Here is a 27,409-nt window from a genome sequence, read left to right on the forward strand (position 1 = left end):
TTGAAATGCTTGTATGGATATCTAAATCAATACTGGAAATCAACTAAGGCGCATATCTAAGCCAAAAGAAGACAAGTCAAATAAACAATCAAGGACAAGCTAACTATTTATTTTGCATCTTCCAGATTTAGAAAAGATCTTCATAGCTTGTTGATAGCTAATACAAATGCATCTTTAGGTAGAACCACTCAGTGATGACAGTGCTAAGATGACCATGAGCTCCTACAAAACAATGTTGGCTCACCAAGAACAAGTCTTGTGAAAGGAACAAGCTCTCGGTGCTAAGAATGTAATACTAGTAATCAAATATTCATCCATGATGGAAAATTTATCTCATTCAGTAGAGGTTTGGAGGGAAAAGGAAATACCCCACTATATCACTCACGGTTCTCATTTTTACAATCTGAATCAAGCACAAATTGTAAACACCAACAAATGAAGATATGCTAAAATTTTTCGCAAAGATTATTATAATGATTCCAATTGCTCACACTTTCACAACTGGAGCAGGAAAAGTCTGAAGGCATACCTGCCTGATGACCTGCACTAAAAGAATGAAAATCTTGTACTATTTCTAGAAGAAAATAAGCAATATTCTTCAACTTTTATTTCCTCTTTTGAGCAAGGCTGAGCATGAGTTGTAGTCAAGTTGGAAACGAAACCTCCAGTAGTTTCATCTTCCAAAGATGGAAGTTTCCCAATGAATTCATCATTAGTTCCAGCCATGGGACCACCGAAGTGAAACAAAGAGAAGGATGAACTTCCATTGTGTGATTTAGCACAACATTCAGCACTGCCATTTTGCTCTGCAGATTGTTTCGATGGTAGCTGTCTATCTGAAAATGACCTTTCAAGAAATCGCTGACTTCCTATTGGTTGAACAGAAGTGTTTAATTGATGAAACCCACAAAAACTGGGATGCTTGTTCTGATCTTCTGAGTTTCGAACATTCATTCTGTTACCTGTCTGATACATGAATTCTTTCCTTGCATCAAAAACAGGAACGTTTAAAGGTTGTACAATGTTGTAATGCATGCTGAGATCTGATAATCTGTTTGCCGGCAGACCACAGCCAAGAGTTGGGAGCAGATAATGGTTGGCCTGGGGAAATGGAATGAACCCATTGCAAGGAGAAGCTGCCCAAGAACTTATATGTTGAGTATGGTAGCCCACCATTGGTGAGGAAATAACTGGCACATGTATGCTATTATTTCGCATTGGTAGCATGCAATTTGGTGGAGGCGACACAACAAATCCAAATTGTCCATTATTAGAATCCTGAACATTCTTTGATCTCCCTCCTGACAAATCACATTCTACAAAGTTCTCAGCTAGAAATTCAGAAGTACTGTTTGCAAAAGATCCACCTCTATTAGTCATAATCTTTTTATCTGGAAATTGATCTAGATATTCATGGAAGGAATCATTATTACATGCATCTCTTGCACAAGATTGTTGGCAAGCATCTTCTGAATCTGAAGATAATGATGATTCTGCATTTTGAAGACTTGAAGAGCTGGTGCTGCTATCCCCCTCACTAATACATGAAAAGCAGTTATCTGAACTAGAAGAGCTCCTAACTGTATGAGAACAATTGATCTTAATGGGGCTGAGATTCTCTTCTATACCCTTGTTTGAACAATACTCTGTCTTTTTTACTAGGCCAAATTCATTCTGACAAGCAATATTGGTATCCAGACAATATCCGTCTGGAATATCATGATCCTTGAGAACCTGACAACCAATTAAAGTATCAACTTTGCCTGAACTGGTAGAGTGCTCAGATGAGCACATATTACCAACTGATTCAAATTGATTAGATTGCTGACACCCATTTTCACCTTTGTCAAAACAAATCTCTTTGGAGGATTCAACCTTACTAATGCATCTGAAGGTGATTTTAGAATCGGAGTTGCTTTTAGAGATCTTTTTGTGTGTATCCAGTGGCTCCCAAACCTGCTTTGTATGGAGAATCTCTTTGCCTGGAGTATCACCAACATGCTTTCCTTTTGGAACGACAAAATTATCTGAAAAGTAACAACCATTATTGTATCTAACATTGCGACTGGAAGACCTTGGCATATCCAGTTCGCGTTCAATTCTACTGGCAGTCTTCCTCTCCCTACCTGATCTAATCGTAGAAATGTGATACCCATCCTTTTCATTGTAATCATCCCTTTTATTACAGCTACAGCTACAACACTGAAAGTCGAATCTACCTTGAACTCTGGCATGTGCACAGTGAGATTTCTCATTGAATTTCAGAGCACATTTCCTATGATTGTTCATTACAAACCTTTCTCTTGATGGCCAGTGCAAGCCATTTATGCCCCTGGAACAAGACGTACTGATATCAGTTTCATCTTGCTGATCTCTGTTCTCATTGCTAATATAAAATCGATGTCTATCATAACAGTTGGATGACTGCTCTAAAAAGTTCTCTTTCCTAGATCTCAATTTCCGCCTCAATGATTTTGTACATTCAGAGGTAAAAGACAATCCACTCTTTGTATAGAATTTTCCATCAACATCAGATTGCTGTTGTAGACTATCATCAGTCTTCATATTGATACTTCCACCTGATGACTGTTCATCTGTAACATCAGGAAAAACAGGAAACTCGAGCAGAGAAATATCTCCTGTTACACCAACAAAATCTGCAGAATCAGGAATGATAATTGACTCCTCATAAGTACTTGGGGATGATTTATTTTTAGATTCAGGCAAAGCAGCATGAAGTGACTTTGATTCAATAAGCTTCCTTTCCCTCCCTTTTACTTTTAGCCTCTCCTTTCTTCTAAGCTTCTTTTCCCGTTCTTTTGTCCTCCTCCTCTCCTTGCGTTCTTCTTCTTTGCGTTTCTCTTTTTCCTCTTCCTCAAGAAGCTTAGTCTGAAATATTTACTAGATGAAAGTTAAAATGTAAGATAACATTGCCACTTCACATGGCGTTCCTGCCATTGTCGTTGGAAAAATGTGGTCTTAATCCAAACTGTGGAAAAATGTGGTCTTAATCCAAACTGTATAACCCAGCAACATTAGATTACCTGCTTTTCTAATGTAATAATTTCTTTGCAAGCAACATGAAGACGCTCTTCCAGCAATTCTAGGGCAAGACAAACAAATGTACAGTGTGCATTTTGCCGTGCCGTACCTTCTCTAAAAGCTTTTTCCACCTGGAAGAACATAATATGTTAGTTTCATAGGGACACTTGGATTTCGTTACATGTAAATTAGGGGACTTGGTACAATGTAATATTCATATTTTTTTCCTTCTTTATTTTTTCTAAGAATATACTTAAAGGGGTTTATCCGGTCAGACTCAGATCAAAGACTCCTAGGATCCCAAATCAGAATCTGACACAATGAGCTATTCAATCCAAAATGAGTACAATCTATAATCTAAAATAAGGATCCACACCCAAAATTCCAGGTCAGATTTATATTGTTCTTATAGATTCCATGAACACGCATGTATAATTTGCTAAGGTTTAAGTTCTAGCTACAAGGAAAAATAGAGATAAAATGCCTTCAGTGTGATACAGCCTAGGATTCGCGATGCTACAAAGTTATATAACATGTTCATTCCACTGGATGGCTTTTAAAAAACAAAGATCAATAATATGACAGGCACATGTACCACACAAAATTGAAGTAATAAATATAAGCATAAACTATACCTGCTTCAATGACTCATTATCCCAGAATTCTACTTTATCATGACCCCCAAAGAACAATCTCTTTTACCATAAGCATGGATTTCCTACAAACAAAAGTTTGTTTTGTTTCGAGTGCCAGTGGAGTCGATAGGCAGAGAATGCCACAATTAACCATAATCCTCAAAAATTACAGTTTAAAAACTTTCAAAAGAACTGTTTGCCATATTCGCAACTTATAACCATCCAAACTCCACCAAAGCCATCCACCAACAGTCTAAACTACAGTTCTATGCTAATATCTCAAAACCTTGACTTCACTATTTTTCTTACCCCAATTCCACCTATAAATGTTGCTAACATTGGTAAAATTTTAAGCAAAGCAAATAAGGAACTCATGCCATGTTTACATGAAGTGGTACTTTCTCTATTATATCACACGTTAATTGCCTAGTTTGCAACACCATTGTTACTTGGAGCTTCATGTTTTTGCATCCATGTATGCAGAAGAGTGAATAATGAGTGGTGTGTATGTGTCTCGGTTGAAAAAGATGATATCTAGAAGAATGTTTTCTTAAGTTATGAGGAATTCAAGTTTTGTCATCAAAGAGAATCTCATGCCGAGATGTGTTTCATCATACTTCATCAGCACCAACTATTTTCTACTATAGCTAGGCACTTCTGGCCAATTCAGGCCAGAACAGGGGTTGTGTTGACATATCATGCAAAGTTGTATTGTGCCAATGGAAATCCCATGTCATCAATATTTAAAACCTTGAGAAAATTTGATAGCAATCAGAGTCTCAAATGTATAACAGGATCCTAGAAAAACAACTTATTAAAGCTACTGCATGTCAAAGAAGTTTTATGATGGTAATAAAATTAAGGTTTCAGAAGCATATGACTAATGGAGAAATGAACCCCTAAACAGAAGAACCGAATTGTATGATATGACAACTGAGACATACCTGTTCCTTAAAAATAACGGTTGCAGCATCTAAAAGAAACTCTCTTGCAAGTTCAGGACTCTTAGCATGCTTCTGCGATCGGGAATTATCATCATCTAGTTCATTTTCATCCTTGTCCATTGCATCATCATCCTGTTATTGCACATAACGAAAGAGCCAGGCAATATAGAACATAAGGAACAAAAATAAATTTCATAAATATTAATAGTATCACTAACAAATATTTTTCTTCTAAAAATAATAAACATTAATTTCCCAGTGGCAAATACCTCTTCTTCCTCAGCTTCCTCAGCATGTTCAAAAAACCTTCTAATACTTTCCCCCTCAGTAATTGTCACAAAACCATCCCCTACTATGAGTCTACGATGGACACAATGTTGTCCCTTGAGTGCATGAGCCTTTACACAGAGTTCAATGCAACGCCCATCGAGCTTCCAAGCTCTCAATGTAATAAAGCATGCACCCAAACCACCCAGATTAAGTCCAGTTTCTTCAACTTTTCCATTCATGCCGACGTCTTTGAAATCTAAAATGTCAGTTTGTCCTTCTCCAGTCCCAATTGCCCATTCAAAATGGTGATAAGTTCCAACCATATCAGTAAAAGACTGGTTCCAATCAGCTTGAACAGTATCCTCTGACACCTGAACGTGCAAAAAATGTCAAATTCATTTGGTGCCTTAAGTAACAAAGAATACTCCAAAGTTTTTATCATGGATTAACATTTCAGGTACCAAAGCCATGCTGGTAACAGGCCGGACCAGTAGTCCGGTACACACTGATACCGACATATGGCATGCCAACATGTACCGTGGAACTTTATTCAAGTATATATGGTGTCGGAAGACGCATGCTGCGGTCTGTGTCACCGGCCTGACAGGCCATCAAACCAGCATGTACCGGTCTGGATGAAACATATAACCATGGTTTTTATATTGGTCTATGTAACAACCATGTATCTAACATGACACTTTGAAAAGGCAAGATAAAGACAACATAGATTATCACTGATGATTCTGGCAAAACAAACCTCATACTGGAATGCTAAATCCGCAACACAAAACCACCTAGTGCAGCGAGGTTCCTTCCGCATGCGCTTGAATTCCTTCAACTCTTTGAATTCACGGATGACATTTCGTCTACAATCTCTGCAAAACCTTTTGTTGTCAAACCTGCATCATTGAGATTGAATTTTACAACACTAGGAAGTTAAAGAATACTCAAAAAGGTGACTGTTGTAAGCAGGAGAGCCAAGTCCCTGCATAGTGCAAATGTGATTCACATTTAAACATTGTAAATGTTACTAAAAGAGCAACATCTAGTACCAAATAAAAGAATACAATAAAGTTCAAATAAAAGTAATAATAAGCAAAATTAATCAACTTGAATGATAAATAATAAGTAACGATCTAAGAGATTCATACTAGATCTATGCACTATTTCAAAATTACAGTTTGAAATATTGTTCAGACCCATATGTACCAGTCTTTACCAATCCAACCAAGAATATGCAGTATACCAACATCAAAATTGTCATTTATTGGTCAGATCAGTACATACCAATCCTTATCAGTCAAGATTAAGGACCAGTATCTGATCATATAAGTTGGCAAGCTTTTCTTTTTTTGGATGATACCGGGCTAAACAAGTCAGTGTACCGCTGGGTCTACCAGTTCCGTAAGGCATTCATATTTAAAATCACATATATGCTGCCTGGTACTTACGGTGTAATATATGGTTTATAGACCAGATAGAATAACAATGCTGAATACATCATATGAAAGGAAATCATGCAGCCACAGACTGTATATTAACACATTAGTCTTCCATATCCACAAACTCATTCAATCAATATATTGCAGGAGTTATTTTGGAAAGTTACAAAGATTTCAGTATTGATTTAAAGAATAGATTGCAGAGCTTGTAGAAGGAATCAATTATGCATAGACCACTTCACTTATAAGACCCATGATCAGTTAACATATTAAGACGTGAATTTTCATCAAACATCAAAGACTCTCCTCTTACATTCTTATTCATATCCCTCCAATTCTTCTCTCTTCTTCACTTCTTTCAAACTCCTTTCTTTTGAAATGTATCCAGATATTGCAAACAGATTTCTGTTGGCACATCAAGCTAATATGATAAAGGAAAATATTGAAAAGACTTCTAATATGAACATGAAAGTCAGAGCAGGAGTTAGTCAAATGTAAACTCTAAAAATATAAATAAATTAGGAATTTTCTCAATAAAACAAACCAGAAGATTCTTTTATCAAAAAAGCTTGAGTACCTGTTTCATAATTCATATCTCAAAGCATGGTTTTAAAAGTTAGTTTTCATTTTAGATATATTTCAACATTAAGGAGTCTTTATTTTAACCAATGGAGACCAAGTTTTGAAGTTTAGGCCAAAAGTCCAGAAAAGCAAATGAAGGTAAAAAAAGAAATAACTGGAGATCATTCTTAGCATGTTGAGTTTGCTAGGATCTAGTTTTGAAGTATAATTATTTATAGGATGAAGTTAGTTTCAAGGCATCAAATCGACAAAAATCATATGGAAAATGCATTATCAAAAGTTTCCATTCTACATATAAAATTAGGATCGCCATGATGAATGAGGAACATGTTCTAGTCTCAAGTCCATATTATTACGGACAAACTTCTAAACAAGATGTTTGATATAATGCTTATGTATGTCCGTGTCTTTTGGTATGTTCATACTTTGCCTAGCATGTAGAGGGATAGCCGAAGGCTTAATAGTCCCATTTTAGTTCGGTCTGTAATGGATCATTTTACCCTTTATTGTACAACTGTTCAGAGCTTGTAAAGTCTGTTTGTAATTTGCATTGTCTATGAAGTGTTTTCAGAAATGTTTGCTTGTGGATCCCGAATGAGGCGTTTTCTCTAACCCGTTCTCTCTTTTGTGGGTCCTAAGGGACATGGGAGGCTTCGGGGAGGCTAACCTTTGCGGACGGACACGCAAAGGTACCGCACGACTTAGGCAAAACCAGCTAAGTCCGTGACAGATGGTATCAGAGCGGGACAAGCACTCATAGAAACACTTAGCATGCAAATGTGGGGGACCTAGCGGGGCTGCGTTGAGGGCAGTCAGCACACGCGTGACCATTCGGGGGAAAACGGGCATGGAGATGTAGGGAAAAGGAGTCGCTCGGAGGAGCGGGCATCTGAGATTGACATTCAAAGGAATGGCCAACCCTTTGCGCAAGAGGCACCACGAGAACAGGTAAGGCTGGAAGAATACGGAGCGCACAAAGGTTGGGATGGCTGAGTTTGAGCTACGGCTCATCGTTGACAACTATACCTGATGGTGCTCAAGACAAGCGAGGCGCTTGGTAAAGGATGAGACCATCCAAGGTGGAATGAGTTGCTCAGCGACCGAAAGAGTTGTGCAAAGCTCACAGAGGTGAGGGGAATTGCTAACTCAATGAATTCGGTACTCATGCATGGGCTTGTATGTGGACGATGGAATGTTCGCAACCATCCCAAGGTGATCAAAACTCGGCGCCATGGAGCATTGAAACTTTCTCTTCAGCATGTGAAGGATACGTCCGTAGGAGGCTGAAGTGTGCAACGAGTTCAGCATGTTGCTAGGCCTTGAGTGGTGCAGCGGGGGCTATATTGACGTGGAGTCGCAATCTAGCAAGGGTGTTTGCAGAAGGCAGAACAATGCACAGTTTATTCAGCAGATCGGAGTAGTCCAAGGGGATGGTCTCCGAAACAAAGAAAGATGTTGCTCCAATGGGACAGTTATCCAAGAGGGGATAAGTCTCGGCTCTCCAGAGGGAGAATCATATGGGACGGACCTCACATGTTGAGGAGTACCTCAACAAACAACAACCCCACGAAGCTCAATGGACTGAGCAAGCGGCGAGGAGTCGTCGCATGATCTCATTCGAGAGAATGTATTGGTGGATGCATTGCGAGATCAAGTGGGGGAGCGACCCAAAGCAACACAAATAAAGGCACACTTGGAGTCGATATGGAGATCAGACTCAAGGGAGGGCTGACCCGTGGAATGGTGGGCACGAGGGCCACCATCAACTCTATGCAAAAACGAGGAGCGGAGCAACTTGGGTGTAACTTGACGATGTACCCAAGCCGCATGAAGGGAGCCAACATAGAAGATGGAACATGGAGCGGAGGCATAGTGCTTTCCTTGGACAGAGGTCAAGGACATGAACTCTTGCAAAGGCAAGAGCAGGATCATGTTGTTCCATGGGTCATTCATTCTGATGGAGCGGACTCATCTTACATAGTGCCAAAGACAAAGGGAGCTTCTAGGCACATGCACCTTATCTCGGAGGAGCATTTGATGGAGGAACTAAGGCGACTCAATTTGCGGAGGCGAAGTTGGGTTCAGAAGGCCTTAGCACGGGGCAAGAGGACTCAGAGGCGGGTACTCTTGAAGAATATGCCACAGTGTTGCCATTCAAGTTACTATGAAGGAAGCGGTGCGCAGCGGAGATTGTGCTGGTAGGGGCAGAGGCCCAGGATCCAGACAATGGTGCATTAATTACAGCGAAGTCGGTGAACTTCGGGAGCTACTAGGCGATGGACTGTCCTAGAGCGGGGCTTCATCTAGGTGTGACCTAAGAGTGGGTGGATGAAGGTCGATTGCCAAAGGAGCGAAAAAAATCGAAGGTGGAAGAGACCCTGCAATGTATTGGCAGAGGCCACACATGGAGGGATCACAATTCGAGTTCATCCCACAAGGATCAGAATGCAATAGAGATGTCACCAGGAGGCGACATGGTGCAGCAGATCGTGGTGGAACAGTTCGTGGCAAATGCGATACACACGATCTATTCCCGTGAGGGACTAGATCATATGGAGGTATGATCGGGAGCTACTGAAAGCTCCACTTCGGTGAACAACACGACGGCAAGAAGGGGTATGGATTCAAGGAGTGAAGCCCATGGTACCGTAAAGGCGAGTCTTCCGTACGTGCATTGAATTTTGCATCGAATGAAAACCTTGGTCATCAGCATATGGGCCACACATGGAGGGATCACAATTCGAGTTCATCCCACAAGGATCAGAATGCAATAGAGATGTCACCAGGAGGCGACATGGTGCAGCAGATCGTGGTGGAACAGTTCGTGGCAAATGCGATACACACGATATATTCCCGTGAGGGACTAGATCATATGGAGGTATGATCGGGAGCTACTGAAAGCTCCACTTCGGTGAACAACACGACGGTAAGAAGGGGTATGGATTCAAGGAGTGAAGCCCATGGTACCGCAGAGGCGAGTCTTCCGTACGTGCATTGAATTTTGCATCGAAGGAAAACCTTGGTCATCAGCATATGTGGGCTGGGTTCCACCAAGGGAAAAGTTCGAATGCAAGTACCAGTGAGTCCCATGGGAGGGACTTGATCATACAGAGGTATGATCGAAGCAGCTGGAGTGTTGGACTGCTCCAGAGCTCATATTCGCTTAAGGGAGCCCGGCATGTCAGAGGACAAGGTCGAGTAAGCGAACGTTGCTACCAAGGAAGCTAAGGAGAACAGAATCGGTGCAAACCCTATAATGCGATGGCAGAGGCCATGCATGGGAGTTGCAGTCTGTCTTTCCATCGACCAAAAGGAGCTGCTTGGAGAACACAGAGGTGTTGAAGCAGGGGGTCGAAAGGGGCGAGGAAGCGACGACGAGTCCAGAGGGACTTAGCTACCCAAAATCAAGCATCAGTTAAAATGGAGGTGGACTCGGAGGAGTGCCACAGAGGCATATCTACTGATTGTGAAGAAAAGGGATGCAGATGCGAGGCGACGGATAGTAGTGCCATGGGCATGGCAGCGTCATGGTAACGCAGAGGCGAGACTTCCGTGAAAGTCATTGATCCCTTGCTCTCATGGAGGGAGAGCGCTTGGTAGTGAAAGGGGCCGAGGAGGTGGAGCATGCAGAGGCAAACTCCTAGTACCGAGACTAGGCTGAAGGGCAGAGGCAAAGGAACTTCGTAAGACCGGTGTCAACGAGCTTCTCATCAAGATAGCCAAAAGTGAAGGACTTCGGGTCAGGCAAGAGTGTATGACCAAGGAACGAAACAAACAGTACGCGGTGCTGTACTTTTGCTACTCAATGGAGTAGGCGGCAAGGTTGATGGAGAAGATGGTACAATCCCAGAGACGACCAAATCTATTAGAGAATTACTCCAAGTTGGGGTGAAAACTTCTTGCATTCCAGAAGTCCGATGGCATTGAGAAGGTGAATCACAGTAGCTAACTCAACGCAAGGAGTGCAAACACTTCAAGTGCTTCAGAAGTGTGAGTAAAGAGCAGGCGAAAGCCAGTAACCAGCTCGATGCATGGAGTACAACCTCGAGGAGGCGGGCGAAGTCAAGTAACCTTTGTCTTCTCAATCCTTAAGAGAATGGGCGAAACCGAGTACCTCAATTCTCTTATCTATCCAGCAGAGGAGCTCTGCACAAGTTCAAAGACTCTTCGAAGATAATGAAAGACAATAGTTGTCAAATCCTCACCAACGATGATCAGTGCTACTGAGAGTAGATTGTCCGCTTTATTTCCCAACGAAATGTCAATCGAAAGCGAAAGTGATGCGAACCTACTTGGAAGTGACAACTAAGTGAAAGAAGAGTCAATGGGCAAATTTTGTAGAGGAAGGACACAAAACTTCAGAAGTTTGCGAGACGATGCTCGTTAAAAGCTCCAACAAGCATCCATCCAGTTCAAGCAGCATGAGGCGTTTGAGAGACTGGCGTAGTAAGGATGGTCTTTTCCTTCATTTGGAGGATCCGCAGGAATCAACAAGGATCAACACAACTCAGCCAACCCCACACCAGAGTCAGAGTCATTGGTGAGTTGAAGCAGCATGGCGGATCAAAGGTTCGACTACTCAAAAACAGCAGCGGAGAGCAGCTGGGAGCCAAGAGGCGCATTGTAGCTGGAGCAGAAGATTGAAGACTCAGCAAAGACGAGGAGTTGCAGTGTCAACAAAGGCTTCAACGAGGACGTCGAAGGAATAAGTGGGGGAGAATGTGACGGACAAACTTCTAAACAAGATGTTTGATGTAATGCTTATGTATGTCCGTGTCTTTTGGTATGTTCATACTTTGACTAGCATGTAGAGGGATAACCGAAGGCTTAATAGTCCCATTTTAGTTCGGTCTGTAATGGACGATTTTACCCTTTGTTGTGTAACTGTTCAGAGCTTGTAAAGTCTGTTTGTAATTTGCATTGTCTATGAAGTGTTTTCATAAATGTTTGCTTGTGGATCCCGAATGAGGCGTTTTCTCTAACCCGTTCTTTCTTTTGTGGGTCCTAAGGGACATGGGAGGCTTCGGGGAGACTAATCTTTGCGGACGGACACACAAGGGTGCCGCACGACTTAGGCAAAACTAGCTAAGTCTATGACAATATGGTATAAGGCACAGACATGCACAATGTTATGCTTGTGCCAATCATGCACCTATGGAAATGCCACAATTTATATGTAAGTAAATCAAGCATTAGTCAGACAATTAGTGTCAGTAGCACACCAACCAAACATAGCATCACATGCATGAGCAATCCTTGATATCTGATAAGCTTTTATAGAAATTCATGCCCTTTAAGGCACTTTATTTAGCTCAGAATCATATAATGCGAAACAAAGTCAAGCATGCATCATCTCGAACTGTCAACTATCAATTTGAAAAATGAAAAACTCTTTTCAACTAAGCTAGTTACATAAGGAGCTTTTACAATCTTGAACATCACATTTCTCTTTAAACATCTGACAAATTTGATGACTGAAAATAGTTAGCAATCTCTAGTGTAATGACCGTAAGTATTTGATATGATCTACATAATTTGAATAAATGGTAAACTTAAATAAGTCAATTCTCAGGTACACAAAAACAAGTCAAAACCAAGCCACCCTTAGTTCCTAGGCTTTGAGGAGTGAAAAGTAGCCTATTATGAATAAAACTAATAAGAGAACCTTCCAAAAGTAGCTTAAGTGGGTTTGGGCAGAAACTGACAGGAAAAGAAACCTAATTTGACATTCAATGCAATCTAGACCAAAACAGATCAGTTTCCACCAAAATTGTATGACATATTCCTCAATTAGATTGGATATGATTTGAGAGGCTAACCAGCCAATTTAGCTGTATTGCTTTCAAAAATCATTTGAGGTACAAGTGAAGCTTCAATAATAAAATGCAAGTTTTATGATTTGTGACATAAACAACTAGAATGTAAAGTAATTTTTCTAAAGCATAGTAAATAAGAGTTATATGACAGATTATTATGTTGACTAAAATGCTTCACGATCATTTCTTAATTAAATCAAGTCAGAATACTTGGTGAACTTTGAGTGATTAGCTAAAACTGACATACTGTTTAGAGGAAAGAAGATCGATAAACAATGAGACTTCCAAAAACAAAGTAGACAAGGCAACAGCCATGAAGGAAGATGGCATGCCTGTGATATGTGCCAAGTTATAGCATCTCTAGAGTACATAATCAACAATGTTACAGGGTTTTAGAAAGTTCCAATAATGTACATTGTTCTGTCATATTCTTAAATATTTTCAATGAGTCCTCTTCCTTTCTATAGTAAAGGTTAAGGTGAATGACTTCAATTATGAGACTGCCACATAAGTTCTGACATAAAGTTTACCAATTCGATCTAAACTACCATCACATGAAACCTTTGGAACTAGTTGAGCAACTATATTGATAGCAATTAGATTTCCTTGTTTTCCTTTGCTGTAATTCAGCTATAGACATTCACTCAGTGTTTCTAATAGGTGCCTTGTCACGGACTTAGCTGGAATTACCTAAGCCGTGAGGCACCCTTGTGGCCAAGTCGCGAACTTAGCTTGAGTTGCCTAAGTCGCGACGTGACGTACCCTTGCGCCAACTTCTCGAACTTAGCTGGGATCACCTAAGTCATGAGGAGCCCTTGCAACATATGCGTCCACAAAGGTTCAGCCTAGTTGCAACCTCGTACAGGTCCCGAAGGACCTATAAAACATAAAGTTGATTAGATTGAAAACGAGCGACGGACAAGTCCCAACGTCTCGCGAAGAGGGAAGCTTTACAAGCAATTCAGCAAGCATCTTGAGTGCAAGAGAGAAAAAATATGAAGGAGAAAACAAAGACTTTAGAAGGTAGAACGAACAGTTGCAAGTCCATAAACAACTGCTCACCGAGTGCCAGGTGCCGGGCGTGAAGGCAAGTTCCCGTCAAGTTAACGTGCAAACTTATGAAGTTTTTTCAACGCACAACAATATATCGAAGCCCCATCCAACCCTATGCCACCCGGGGTGTTCTTGGGTGCTGAGATGGTTGACGTTTTGGGGTGCTGCTGCGGCTTGCAGAAAACAAGCCGTGGCACACGAAAACGAAAATATTTTGGGGTATTTCGGCCCGACACGACGAGCAATCGCACTACAACATTGCAATGTGTTCGAACATGCATTTTTACAAGCAAAAACACACAAAACCAAGGCAAAATAGGCTACCATGTCTTTGTACAAGCATGCAAAACGATGAACAATTCATTGAACAAAGTTGTTGCAAGTGCGCGATGACCGTTCGTGACATTCTTGCCCACTTAAACTGTCAACGCCCTCGTCGACACTTGTTGTTAGTTGTTGATGAATGCTTCTTCATGTCGTAGGGTGTCTTCGGGCTCCCAACTTGTCACAGACTTAGCTGGAATTGCCTAAGTCGTAAGGCACCCTTGCAGCAAAGGCGCGAACTTAGCTTGTGTTGTCTAAGTCGCAAGGCACCCTTGCGGCAAAGGCGCGAACTTAACTTGTGTTGTCTAAGTCACAAGGCACCCTTGCGGCAAAGACGCGAACTTAGCTTGCGTTGCCTAAGTCGCGCTTCGCCCTTACGATATGCATCCGCAAAGATCAGCCCACTTGCAACCTCTCGCAGGTCCCGAAGGACCTATAAAAGAGAAAGTTTATTTGTTCGAAGAACGAGCGACGGACAAGTCCCGACGTCTCACAAAAAGGGGAAGCTTTAGAAGCAATTCAGCGAGCACCTTGCGTGCACAAGAGAAAAGAGGGAGAGGAGGAAAACAAGGAATTTAGAAGGTTAAACAAACAGCTACAAGTCCACAAACAACTGCTCACCGGGTGCCGGGCGCAACAACAAGTTCCCGTCAAGGTAACGTGCGAACTTGCGAAAGGTTGTTCAACGCCCGACACAATACCGAAGCCCCATCCCCCATGGTGCCACCCGGGTGGTTATAAGGGGCTGAGATGGCTGACGTTTTGGCTGTAGCAGCGGGCTGCAGAAAACAGCCCGTGGCACGCGAAAACGGAGCCATTTTGGGCTGTTTTGCTTGATTCGGTGAGCGATCGTACTATAGCGCTGCAACTTGTTCGAACTTACATTTTTACGAGAAAACGAACATAAAACCAAGCCAAAACATGCTGTCAAGCAACTGTATATGTAGACGAGAGCGACGAACGGTTCGTTCAACGGAGTTGTTGCAGGTGCGCGACGACCGTTCGTGACATTCTCCCCCACTTAAACTGCTGACGCCCTCGTCGACGCTTGTTGGTAGTTGTTGATAATTGTTTTTCATGTCGTAGGGTGTCGGCTTCCAACTAGCTTCGGTTCGAGGATGCTTTCGCCACTTCACCAAGTACTCGGTCTGCTCAACTCCAGTGGGTAGCTTTATCTTGCAATCCGCTAAAATGGTTTCAACTCGCTTCTCGTAGGAGACTCTGGTGGGTGGTAGCCGTGTTGGAACACTTCGGGAAGCATCTTGCGGATCCGAGTGGTAGACTTTTAGGTTGCTGGAGTGAAGAACATTGTGAATTTTGAACCACGCCGGCAGCTACAACTTGTAGGAGACGTTGCCCACCCTGTTGATAATTGGGAAGGGCCCTTCATACTTGCGCACCAATCCTGTGTACTTTGTTCCTAAAGAATTAGAGTGATATTGGTTGGAGCTTTACCAACACCAAATCGCCGACCTTGAACTCTTGCGGTCGCCTTCCCAAGTCTGCCCACTTCTTCATCCTTTTTGTTGCCTTCTTCAAGTAAGCTCGTGCAATATTTGCATTTCAGTGCCACTCCTTTGCGAAGTGGTAGGCTGACGGACTACTCCCAGTATACTTGATTGCGATGGTGTGAGGAGTTAACGGTTGTTGTCCTGTAATGATCTCGAAGGGGCTCTTGTTGGATGTAGAGCTCCGTTGCAAGTTGTAGGAGAATTAGGCAATGTCCAACAACTTCACCCAATCTCGTTGGTTGGCACTCACGTAGTGCCGAAGATATTGCTCTAGGACCGAGTTTATCCTTTTGGTTTGGCCATCCGTCTGGGGGTGGAGGCTTGTGGAGAAGTATAATTTGGACCCCAACAATTTGAACAGCTCGGTCCAATAATCGTCCTAGGAACCGAGCGTCTCGATCACTAATGATATTGTGCGGGACTCCCCAATACTTCACCACATCCTTCATCATCAACTTGGCCGCCTCCTCTGCTGAACAATGTAGGAGAGCAGCAATGAAAGTTGCATACTTTGAAAATCAATCGACCACCATGAGTATCGATCCGAGTCTCCCTACTACGGGCAAGCTTGATATGAAGTCCAAGGAAATGCTCTCTCACGACCTTTCTGGTACAGGCAACGGCTCCAAAAGTCCCACCGGCTTCCGTTGCTCCACCTTGTCTTACTGGCAAGTGAGGCACATTCAAACATATTCCTCCATATCAGTCCTCATCTTCGGCCAATAGAAGGCCCTCTCCACGAGAGCCAAGGTTCTGTGAATACCTGGGTGTCCAGCCCAAAGGAAATCATAACACTCTCTTAAGAGTTCACGTCTCAAATTGTCTACTCGAGGAACATAAACCCTATTCCCTTTGGTGTAAATGAGTCCCTTCTGGACCCAAAACCATCGTGCCTTGCCTTCTTCAATGAGTTGTATCAGGGCTTCTGCCTAGGGATCATTGTACAGTCCATCCCTGATCCTGGAAAGAAAGTTGGAGTGCAACTGACTTGCTTGGCCTCTTCTCTCCAATTGTACGACATTCACACGCTCCACTTTCCGACTCAATGCATCAACCACGACATTCGCCTTTCCGGACTTGTACTCCATTGCCATATCAAACTCATCCAGAAAGTTCTACCATCGTGCTTGCTTTAGGGAGAGTTTCTTCTATGTTTGGAAATAGCTTAAAGTGATGTTGTCTGTCCTTAGTACAAATCGCGATCCAAGAAGGTTGTGTCGCCAAACTCGTAGACAGTGGATCACCATTGTCATCTCTTTCTCGTGCACTGGATACCGTCGCTCGGTCTCGTTGAGTTTGCGGCTCTCGTAAGCCACCAGATGACCCTCCTGCATGAGTACTCCCCCAATAGCGAAGTCAGAAGCATCTGTATAAACTTTGAAGAGCTCCCCATAGTTCGACAATTTAAGCACCGGTTCTTCCAATACAGCAGCTTTCAGATCTTGGAATGCAATCTCACATTTATCAGACCACCTCCAAGGCTGCTCCTTCTTCAGCAACTCCGTCAGTGGAGTTGCACGCTTCGAATATCCCGCTATGAAGCGTCGATAGTAGTTGACGAAGTCAAGGATCTCAACTCTGGCACCTTCTTTGGAGTTCGTCATTCCGCAACCGCTTGCACCTTCGATTTGTCCATCCGAATGGAGTCGTCACCGATTCGATGCCCCAAGAATAAGATCTTCGTTTGGGCAAAGTAGCATTTATCCCTTTTCACGAACAAAGTGTTATCCCTTAGAACCTTAAAAATTGTCTGAAGGTGCTTGACATGCTCCTCGCGCGTTTGATTGTAGACGACGATATCGTCCAAGTAGACAACCACGAACTTATCCAAATACTCCTTGAATAGTTGGTTCATGAGGGTGCAGAATGTGGCCGGAGCATTGGTTAAGCCAAAAGGCATCACCAAGAACTCAAATGCTCCATACCTGGTCACACAGGTAGTCTTCGCTTCGTTGCCTTCAGCAATGCATACCTGCTAATACCCCGACCAAAGGTCGAGTTTTGAGAAATACTTGGCATTGCCCAACTGGTCGAACAAGTCCGCGATGAGCGGGATGGGATACTTGTTCTTAACCGTCACTTTATTGAGGGCTAGGTAATCGACGCATAGTCGGAGGCTCCCATCTTGTTTCTTCTGGAAGAGAACGGGAGCTCCGAATGGTGCTTTAGAGCTGCGGATGAGACCACCGCTTAGCAGTTCGCCTAACTGCTTTCTAAGCTCAGCCAACTCAGGAGGGGGCATGCGGTAGGGTGGTCTTACTGGAGGCTTCACTCCTAGCTCCAGCTCGATGTGATGATCCACGCCTCTGCGGGGCGGCAGAGTCTTCGGCAACTCGAGTGGCATAACATCCGTGAACTCCTTTAGGACGTTCGCCATCACAGTAGGTTCATGAGTGGCCTTCTCGTCGAGTGGCTCTAGCTTCATAACAGCCACGAATGTTAGTTCGCCTTTTTGTACCCCTTTCTTTAGTTGTAATGCCGATATATGTTGGGGTTCCCTGGTTCCTCTCCGAGAGACAAGAACCACACAGGGGTCGTCACCTCCCATCACACATAGGGAGCTAAGAAACGACAATGGCAACAACTTCGTCGCGTGCATAAATTACATTCCAAGAATCACTTTGAAGTCATCCAGTGGCACCGCCATCATGTTTGTGCTCCCGCTCCATGTTCTGATCTTGATGGGAACTCCCTTTACCAACCCGGAGATTCGCCTGGCCTCCGAGTTCACCGCCTCCATTCGGCTTGGGCTCTTCTCTAAGATCAGTCCAAGTCGCTTTGCTTCTCGATCGGCAATATAGTTGAGGGTAGCGCCCGTGTCCACTATTGTATGAGTCGTTTGGCCATTGAGCTTAATATCTACGTACATCAGCTCGCCACTTTCTGCTTTTTGTAGCCTTGTTTTCGTGTTCTCCCCCACTTGACCCTGCATGGCATTCAACAAACGCATTGCTCCCATCTGAGGTCCTTGCGACTCCTCACCGTCGCTGTTGGATTCAGAACTACTTGAAATAAGAGCAACAGCCTTGCCCTTGTCTGATCGAGGGGGGTGGATGGAAGCTGTTAAAGCATTGAGTGCCTGTTTTTGTGAGCACTCTCTCACTATGTGCGGCCCTCCACGCAAGAAGCATCTGCTAGGTTTTGGGGCCTTGCCTTTCGGGCTTGGCCCTTTGTGGAAACTCTTCTTCCTTTGTTCGCCCCCAAGCTCCTTCCCTCGAGAATATTTTGTAGGGCGATTGCTTGAAGATTGTTTTCTTTTTCCCAGTTCTTTAGAGGAAACAAAGTCGATGAGCCTTTATGCAGCAGCAATTGCCCCGATCACATCGGCGACATTCCTTCGATGTAGTTCTTGTTGAGCCCATGGCTTCAAACCATCAAGGAAGCTGAACAGCTTATCCTTCTCGGACATGTCCTGTATGTCTAGCATTAGCGCAGAAAATTGCTTTACGTAGTCTCGAATGGAAGTATTTTGGCAGAGTTGTTTCAACTTCCTTCTTGCGACGAACTCTGTGTTCTCCGGTAGGAAATGAGTTCTCAACTCCCGCTTCAAGTCCTCCAATGTGTCAACTCGACACCAACCTTGTTGGATCTCCTCCCAACGGGTTCGCCACCAAAGCTTTGCATCTCCGTTCAGATACATGGTCGCTATAGAAACTTTGGTTTCTTCAGAATCAAGCCTCGTAGCTCGAAAGTATTGTTCCATGTCGAACAGGGAATTCTCGAGCTCTTTGGCATCTCGGGCACCTCCATAACAATGCGGCTCAGGTGCTCTCAAGTTTTGTGTCGGTGCAACGCGGGTGTTGCTTCCTGCCGCATTCAGTACCCTCGTGAGCATGGTCACCCTGGAAGTGAGTTCTGCCACGACATCCTGCAGGTGTTGTACAGAGTCTTGGTGTCATCTGACAATCGGTCGACTAGGGCCTCAACTCTGTCGATCCGTGACTCCGCTTCTTCTTGTGAGCTCTCTACCCCAACAAGCCTTCGTTGGCCATGGTAGAGTTCCTCCAAGCTCGCTTAAAGAACATCCAAGCGGGTTTCTGCCATTGTGAGTCTCTCCTTATGGCTCTTCTTCCCGGTTGGCGCTCCCGATTGCGCCTCCTCCGCTCGCGGAGAGTAGCCAACTTCTCGCTCGTCATGTTCGCTGTCGTGCTACACCTGAGTGGCTCCAATGACATGAGAGCGAGTATGCACTTGCAGCCCACCTGCGGCTGCTTGGGGCAAGGGTTCGACTTGCCCCGTCTTGCATGATTCGCCACAATGCTTTGCCATAACGAAAATGCGAAGTTCCTTTGCTGCTTGCTCAAATTGCTTGCTCGCTCTGATACCACAATGTCACGAACTTAGCTGGAATTGCCAAAGTCGTGAGGCACCCTTGCGGCAAAGACGCGAACTTAGCTTGTGTTGTCTAAGTCGCGAGGCACCCTTGTGGCAAAGACGCGAACTTAGCTTGCGTTGCCTAAGTCGCGCTTCGCCCTTGCGATATGCATCCGCAAAGATCAGCCTACTTGCAACCTCTCGTAGGTCCCAAAGGACCTGTAAAAGAGAAAGTTGATTAGTTCGAAGAACGAGCGACGGACAAGTCCCGATGCCTCGCGAAAAGGGGAAGCTTTACAAGTAATTTAGCGAGCACCTTGCGGGCACAAGAAAAAAGAGGGAGAGGAGGAAAACAAGGACTTTAGAAGGTTTAACGAACAGTTGCAAATCCACAAACAGCTGCTCACCGGGTGCCGAGCGCGACAACAAGTTCACTCAATCTCGTTGGTTGGCACTTACATAGTGCCGAAGATATTGCTCAAGGAGCGAGTTTATCCTTTCAGTTTGGCCATCCATCTATGGGTGGAGGTTTGTGGAGAAGTATTAGACCCCAACAATTTGAATTGCTCGGTCCAGAATTGTCCCAGGAACCGAGCGTCTCGATCACTGATGATATTGTGCGGGACTCCCCAATACTTCACCACATTCTTCATCATCAACTTGGCCACCTCCTCTGCTGACCAGTGTAGCGGTGCAACAATGAAAGTTGCATACTTTGAAAATCAATCGACCACCACTAGTATCAATCCGAGTCCCCCTACTACCAGCAAACTTGATATAAAGTCCAAGGAAATGCTCTCCCACGGCTTTTTAGTACGGGCAACGGCTCCAAATGTCCCATTGGCTTCCGCTGCTCCACCTTGTCTTGTTGGCAAGTGAAGCACGTTCGAACATATTCCTCCATATCAGTCCCCATCTTTGGCCAGTAAAAAGCCCTATCCACGAGAGCCAAGGTTCTGTGAATGCCTGGATGTCCAACCCAAAGGGAATCGTGACACTCTTAAGAGTTCACGCCTCAAATTGTCCACCCGAGGAATATAAACTCTATTCCCTTTTGTGTAAACGAGTCCCTCCAAGATCCAAAATCGTCGTGTCTTGCCTTCTTTGATGAGCTGCATTAGAGTTACTGCTTGGGGATCACTATATAGTCCATCCCTAATCCTGAAAAGGAAGTTGGAGTACAACTAACTTGCTTGGCCTCTGCCCTCCAACTGTATGGCATTCACTCGCTTCACTTTCCGGCTCAATGCATCGGCCACGACATTTGCTTTTCCGGGCTTGTACTCCATTGTCATATCAAACTCAGCCAGGAAGTCCTGTCATCGTGCTTGCTTTGGGGAGAGTTTCTTTTTAGCTTGGAAATAGCTCAATGCAATGTTGTTTGTCCTCAATACAAAACGTGATCCAAGAAGGTAGTGTCGCCAAACTCGTAGACAATGGACCACCGCTGTCATCTCCTCATGCACCGGATACCATCGCTTGGTCTCGTTGAGCTTACGACTCTCGTAGGCCACCGGGTGACCCTCCTGCATGAGTACTCCCTCAATAGCAAAGTCTGAAGCATCTGTATGGACTTTGAAGGGCTCCCCATAGTCCAGCAATTTGAGCACCGATTTTTCTAACACAACAGCCTTCAAATCTTAGATTGCAGCTTCACATTTATCAGACCATCTCCAAGGCTGCTCCTTCAGCAACTCCGTCAGTGGAGTTACACGCTTCGAATACCTTGCTATGAAGCGCCGATAATAGTTGACGAAGCCAAGGAAGGATCTTAGCTCTAGCACCTTCTTTGGAGTTCGTCATTTCGCAGCAGCTTGCACCTTTGATTTGTCCATCCGAATGGAGCCATCACCGATTAAATACCCCAAAAATAAGATCTTCGTTTGAGCAAAGTAGCACTTCTCCCTTTTCATAAACAAAGTGTTCTCCTTAAGAACCTTGAAATTTGTCCGAAGGTGCTCAACATGCTCCTCGAGCGTTTAGCTATCGACGATGAAATCGTCCAAGTAGACGACCACAAACTTATCCAAATACTCTTCGAATAGTTGGTTCATAAGAGTGCAGATCGTGGCCGGAGCGTTGGTTAAGCCGAAAGGCATCACCAAGAACTCAAACGCTCCATACCTGATCACGCAGGTAGTCCTCGCTTCATCGCCTTCAGCAATACGCACCTGCCAATACCCCGACCAGAGGTCGAGTTTGGAGAAATACTTGGCTTTGCCCAATTGGTCGAACAAGTCCGCGATGAGCAGGATGGGATACTTGTTCTTCACCGTCACTTTAATGAGGGCTCGATAATCAACGCATAGTCGGAGGCTCCCATCTTATTTCTTTTGGAAGAGAGCTGGAGCTCCGAATGGTGCTTTGGAACTACGGATGAGACCACCACTTAGTAATTCATCTAATTGCTTTCTGAGCTCTACGGTAGGGTGGTCTCGCTGGAGGGGACATACGGTAGGGTGGTCTCGCTGGAGGCTTCACTCCTGGCTCCAACTCGATATGATGATCCACGCCTTTGCGTAGCGACAAAGTCTTCAGCAACTCTGGTGGCATAACGTCTGTAAACTCTTTCAAAACGTTCGCCACCACAGCAAGTTCATGAATGGCCTCCTCGTCGAGTGGCTCTAGCTTCACAGCAGCCATGAATGTCAATTCGCCTTTTCGTACCCCTTTCTTCAAGTTGTAATGTCGATATCTGTTGGGGGTCCCTGGTTCCTCTCCGAGAGACGAGAATCACAAAAGGGTCGTCACCTCCCATCATACATAGGGAGTTTAGGAACAACATTGGCAACAACTTCGCCACATGCATAAACTTCATTCCAAGAATCACTTAGAAGTCGTACAATGGCACCACCATCATGTTTGTGCTCCCGCTCCATGTTCCGATCTTGATGGGGTTACCTTTGCCAGCCAAGAGATCCGCTTGGCCTCTGAGTTCACCGCCTTCATCCGACTTAGGTTCTTCTCCAAGATTAGCCCAAGTCGCTTTGCTTCTCGATCGGCAATAAAGTTGTGGGTAGCGCCCGTTGTTGAATCTCGGATTTTGATGATAAAATCAATTGATGGGTTAATTGATCTAATCCATATTATTGAGTTAAGTGTGCAGGATTAACTACGATAATTAGAAAACATAAAGCAAGAATACCGGAGTCAAGTTCGATGGACGTTTAAGAGTCCGAAGAATCGTCGAAGATGCTGCCGGAACCAACCGAGAAGAAATCAGGAACTTGTCAGAATTTTCGGAAGTTCGCTGAAGAGATCGTCGGAGGTTTGCGGAGATCACCGAGAAGGCTTGGCTACTCGTTGAAGTCGGAAGAAACCCGAGAGCATATCGGAAGTCCGCCGGAAGTTCATCGGAAAGCTCGCCAGAACAAGACTCGACATTAAAAACTTGCTTAGGATGTTTTTAGTTATGTAGTTCACATGTAATTAGGATTAGGATTAAAAGATAATCCTATATCCTGGTTAAGGGCCAACTGGGCCCAAAATTAGGATTAGGATTAGGTTGAAATTAAAGCCCAACCAGTGAACTGAAGGGTCTGGCGGTGGCACCGGCCAGCACCCGAGAGCCAGGCGGTGGCACCGCCAGTCCACTGTCAGTGTCAGACACTGACAGGCGGTGGCACCGCCAACATCGGGAACCAAAGAGAATTCAAATTTTGGAGCCCAAATTTGAATCCTTTTGAGGCCTATAAATACCCCTCAAATCTCAGCTAAGATTACAACTTTTTGAGTCGCAAAGATTGAGAAAAAGGTCTTAGAAAAGTCATAGCAAGTCTTGTTTTCAATTTGCTAGATTGTTCACCTCCTTTCTTGCTGAAAATTTGTAAGAGTGTGAACTGCTTGTAAAAGGTTGTCAGAGGGGTATTTGCCCTTCCCTTTCAAGATATTTGCTAGTGGAAGGTGGGAGCCTCATCGAAGAGGGCCTCGCAAGTGGATGTAGGTCATTTGACCGAACCACTTTAAAATCGGCGTGACCTTTAGTTTGCATTTTCTTATTGCTATTTACATTACTGCAAACCTTCTTACGTGCTTTATTTCATCATTACCTTTGCTGCACACCTTTACGAACACATGTTCAAGTTAAGTTTTTTAAGTTCGGTTTTTATCGTACGAAAGATTTGTCGAAACCAACGTTTTAATCCGCTGCACTAATTCACCCCCCCCCCTCTTAGTGCCGCTCCGATCCTAACAATTGGTATCAGAGCAAGGCTCACTCTCATATTTGGTTTGATACCCAAAAGAGATGGCTTACTCCAGCATACATGAGGGTCATTCTATCACACGTCCACCCATGTTTAATGGGTCGGATTATACTTATTGGAAGACTCGTATGAGAATCTTCCTCATTTCCATGGATTTCGAGCTTTGGACTATTGTTGAAAATGGATTTCAAAAACCTTCTCCTCCGATGAGCGAATGGAATGAATCGGAGAAGAAGGTTTCTGCTTTAAACGCAAAGGCTATGAATGTCTTGTTTTGTGCACTAGACAAAAATGAATTTAATCGTGCTTCAATTTGTGATTCGGCTTTTGATATTTGGAGAACTCTTGAGGTCACTCATGAAGGCACTAGCCGAGTGAAAGAGTCCAAAACCAACATTCTTGTGCACTCTTACGAACTCTTCCGAATGAAATCAAGTGAGTCCATCGGAGACATGTACACCCGGTTCACGGATGTCATCAATGGACTCAAAGCTCTTGGTAAAGATTTTACTAACTTTGAACTAGTAACTAAAATCTTAAGATCCCTCCCTAAAAGTTGGGATCCAAAAGTTACGACCATTCAAGAGGCCAAAGACCTTAAAACATTCCCTCTTGAAGAACTTATTGGATCTCTAATGACCTACGAAATGACATGTCAAGCTCATGACGAGCTCGAGAACCCCCTTCCAAAGAACAGGAAGGATATGGCACTCACATCACAAGAAGACCACTTGAAAGGAACATCAAGTGATGAGGACAGTGACAATGACATTGCACTTTTGACTCAAAAATTTAAAAAATATTTAAGAAAAAACAAATTTAAAAATAATACAAAAAATAAATTCGAACACAAGAAGGACCAAGTGATTTGCTATGAGTGCAAAAAACTGGGACACTACAAGAACGATTGTCCTCAAGCCAAAAAGAGAACATCAAAGAAGAAGGCGCACAAGGCAACGTGGGATGATTCAAGCGCGTCCGAAGAAGAGGAGTCCAACACCGAGCAAGTTGCTCATTACGCCCTAATGGCCATCGGAGAAGAGGTAACGGATTTAATTGATGCAGATTTACCATATCATAAATTATTAAATGTCTTCCATGAGTTATTTGATGAATGTAAGACAATTAGTAGAAAATACAAATTGCTAAAAAAGGAGCATGATAGTCTCACTTGTGATGTCGATAAATTAAAGACTGAATATCATGATAGTTTAGCTCCATGTATAAAATGTCATGATCTAAAAACTCTCCAAAAGGAGAACTTGCTACTTAAGGACACCTTGAAGAAATTCGAGGTTGGTAGTAAGTCTTTGAACATGATCCTTACAAATAAGGGTCATGTTCCTAAAAGAAGTGAAATCGAATTTGTGAGAAGTCCTCACCAAAATCCAACCACCTTCATTAAATGCCCTGTCTTACATGTTCGGCATCAAAGCAATTGCAACTTTTGTTGCAAATATGGACATAAAACTTATAAATGTCCATTCAAGAAAATTAGTCCGAACAAACTAATTTGGGTTCCTAAAGGAACCATGATCAATTCTATGCAATATGATGAACAAGTCAAATCAATTTTTAAGGCACCCAAAAGAAAATGGGTACCTAAAAATAATCCCTTCTTGTAGAAACATACACCATCACAAGCTAGGAGCAAGAGATGGTATCTAGATAGTGGATGCTCAAGACATATGACTGGAGATCCATCTCATTTCTCTATGCTCACTAGCAAAGAAGAAGGGTACGTCACCTTCGGAGACAACAACCAAGGCAAAATCATTGGCAAGGGAACCATAGGTAACAAATTAAATTTTTCTATTGATGATGTCTTACTAGTTGATGGATTGAAACATAATCTCTTGAGTGTTAGTCAATTATGCGATAAAGGTTATATCGTTAGATTTGAATCAAATGTGTGTATTATTGAAAAACCAAACCATAACATAACTATGATTGCATTAAAACAAAATAATGTCTACACCATCAACTTGATGAACTAAGTAATGAAATGTGCTTCTCCGCTTTAAATGATGATGCTTGGCTTTGGCATAGGAGACTAGGCCATGCAAGCATGAAACTAATATCTAAGATCTCATCTAGAGAATTAGTGCGAGGAATTCCAAATATAAAGTTTATTAAGGACAAAGTATGCGATGCATGTCAACTAGGTAAACAAATAAAAACTAGTTTCAAACCAAAAACTCAAATTAGCACCACTAGACCATTACAATTGATTAATTTGGACTTATTTGGACCAATTGACACGACAAGTCTAAGAGGAAGTAAATATGCGTTTGTAATTGTGGATGACTATACTAGATACACTTGGACCTATTTCTTAGCTCACAAAAATGATTGTTTCAAGTGTTTCTCTAAATTTTGTAAACTCACTCAAAACGAAAAAGGTTTCATGATTTCATCAATTCGGAGTGATCACGGTGGCGAATTTTAAAACCGTGACTTTCAAAATTTTTGTGAAGTTAATGGATACAATCACAACTTCTCCACTCCGAGGAATCCCCAACAAAATGGAGTAATTGAAAGAAAAAATAGAAACCTACAAGAAATGGCAAGAACGATGTTAAATGAACATAATATACTCAAATATTTTTGGGCCGAAGCCGTAAATACAACTTGCTACATCATGAATAGGGTTCTAATAAGACTGTCCCTATCAAAAACTCCCTATGAATTATGGAATAACAAAAAACCAAATATTTCCTATTTTAAAAATTTCGGTTGTAAATGCTTTATTTTTAATGAAAGGGATGCCTTAGGAAAATTTGATGCTAAATCCGATGAAGGCATCTTTCTTGGTTACTCTTCCGTTTCTAAGACTTTTCGGGTTTTTAACAAAATAACCTTAGTAATAGAAGAGTATATTCATGTAGTTTTTATTTAAATTTCTAATTTAAAGAAAAATAATTTTGATGATGATCTTGGTTTTGATAATTTGAATTTAAATGAACCCCCTCCTCAAAATAGCAACTTGGATGCACCTTCTTCCGAAATTTTCTTACCCAAGGAATGAAAGTATATAGATGCTCATCCAAAGGAGCTAATTATAGGAGATACATCAAAAGGGGTTCAAACTCGTTCCTCTTTCAAGAATTTTTGTGCTAACACCGCCTTCCTTTCTCAAATCGAACCTAAATGTATTGACGAGGTCATAAAAGATGATTTTTGGGTCATTGCAATGCAAGAGGAATTAAATCAATTTGAGAAGAATAAGGTATGGAAGCTTGTTCCTAGACCCAGTGAACATTTAGTCATT

The 27,409-nt window shown here is 43.0% G+C and overlaps 1 protein-coding gene across 1 annotated transcript in view; it reads right to left on the reverse strand.

Moving 5' to 3' along the window:
• Positions 1-273: 273 nt before the first annotated feature.
• LOC103974327 (uncharacterized) overlaps positions 274-27,409 on the reverse strand; it is a 36,361-nt gene continuing 9,225 nt past the window's right edge. Inside the window, exons 4-8 of the mRNA XM_009389125.3 lie at positions 5,649-5,790; positions 4,891-5,262; positions 4,622-4,753; positions 3,045-3,173; positions 274-2,889 (exon numbers count right to left, since the gene is read on the reverse strand). Coding sequence (XP_009387400.2) covers positions 547-2,889; positions 3,045-3,173; positions 4,622-4,753; positions 4,891-5,262; positions 5,649-5,790 — 3,118 coding nt within the window. The 3' untranslated portion in view covers positions 274-546. The remainder of the gene's footprint in view (positions 2,890-3,044; positions 3,174-4,621; positions 4,754-4,890; positions 5,263-5,648; positions 5,791-27,409) is intronic.

This window comes from Musa acuminata, chromosome BXJ1-5, assembly GCF_036884655.1.
Source record: "Musa acuminata AAA Group cultivar baxijiao chromosome BXJ1-5, Cavendish_Baxijiao_AAA, whole genome shotgun sequence".
Taxonomy (NCBI): Eukaryota; Viridiplantae; Streptophyta; class Magnoliopsida; order Zingiberales; family Musaceae; genus Musa; species Musa acuminata.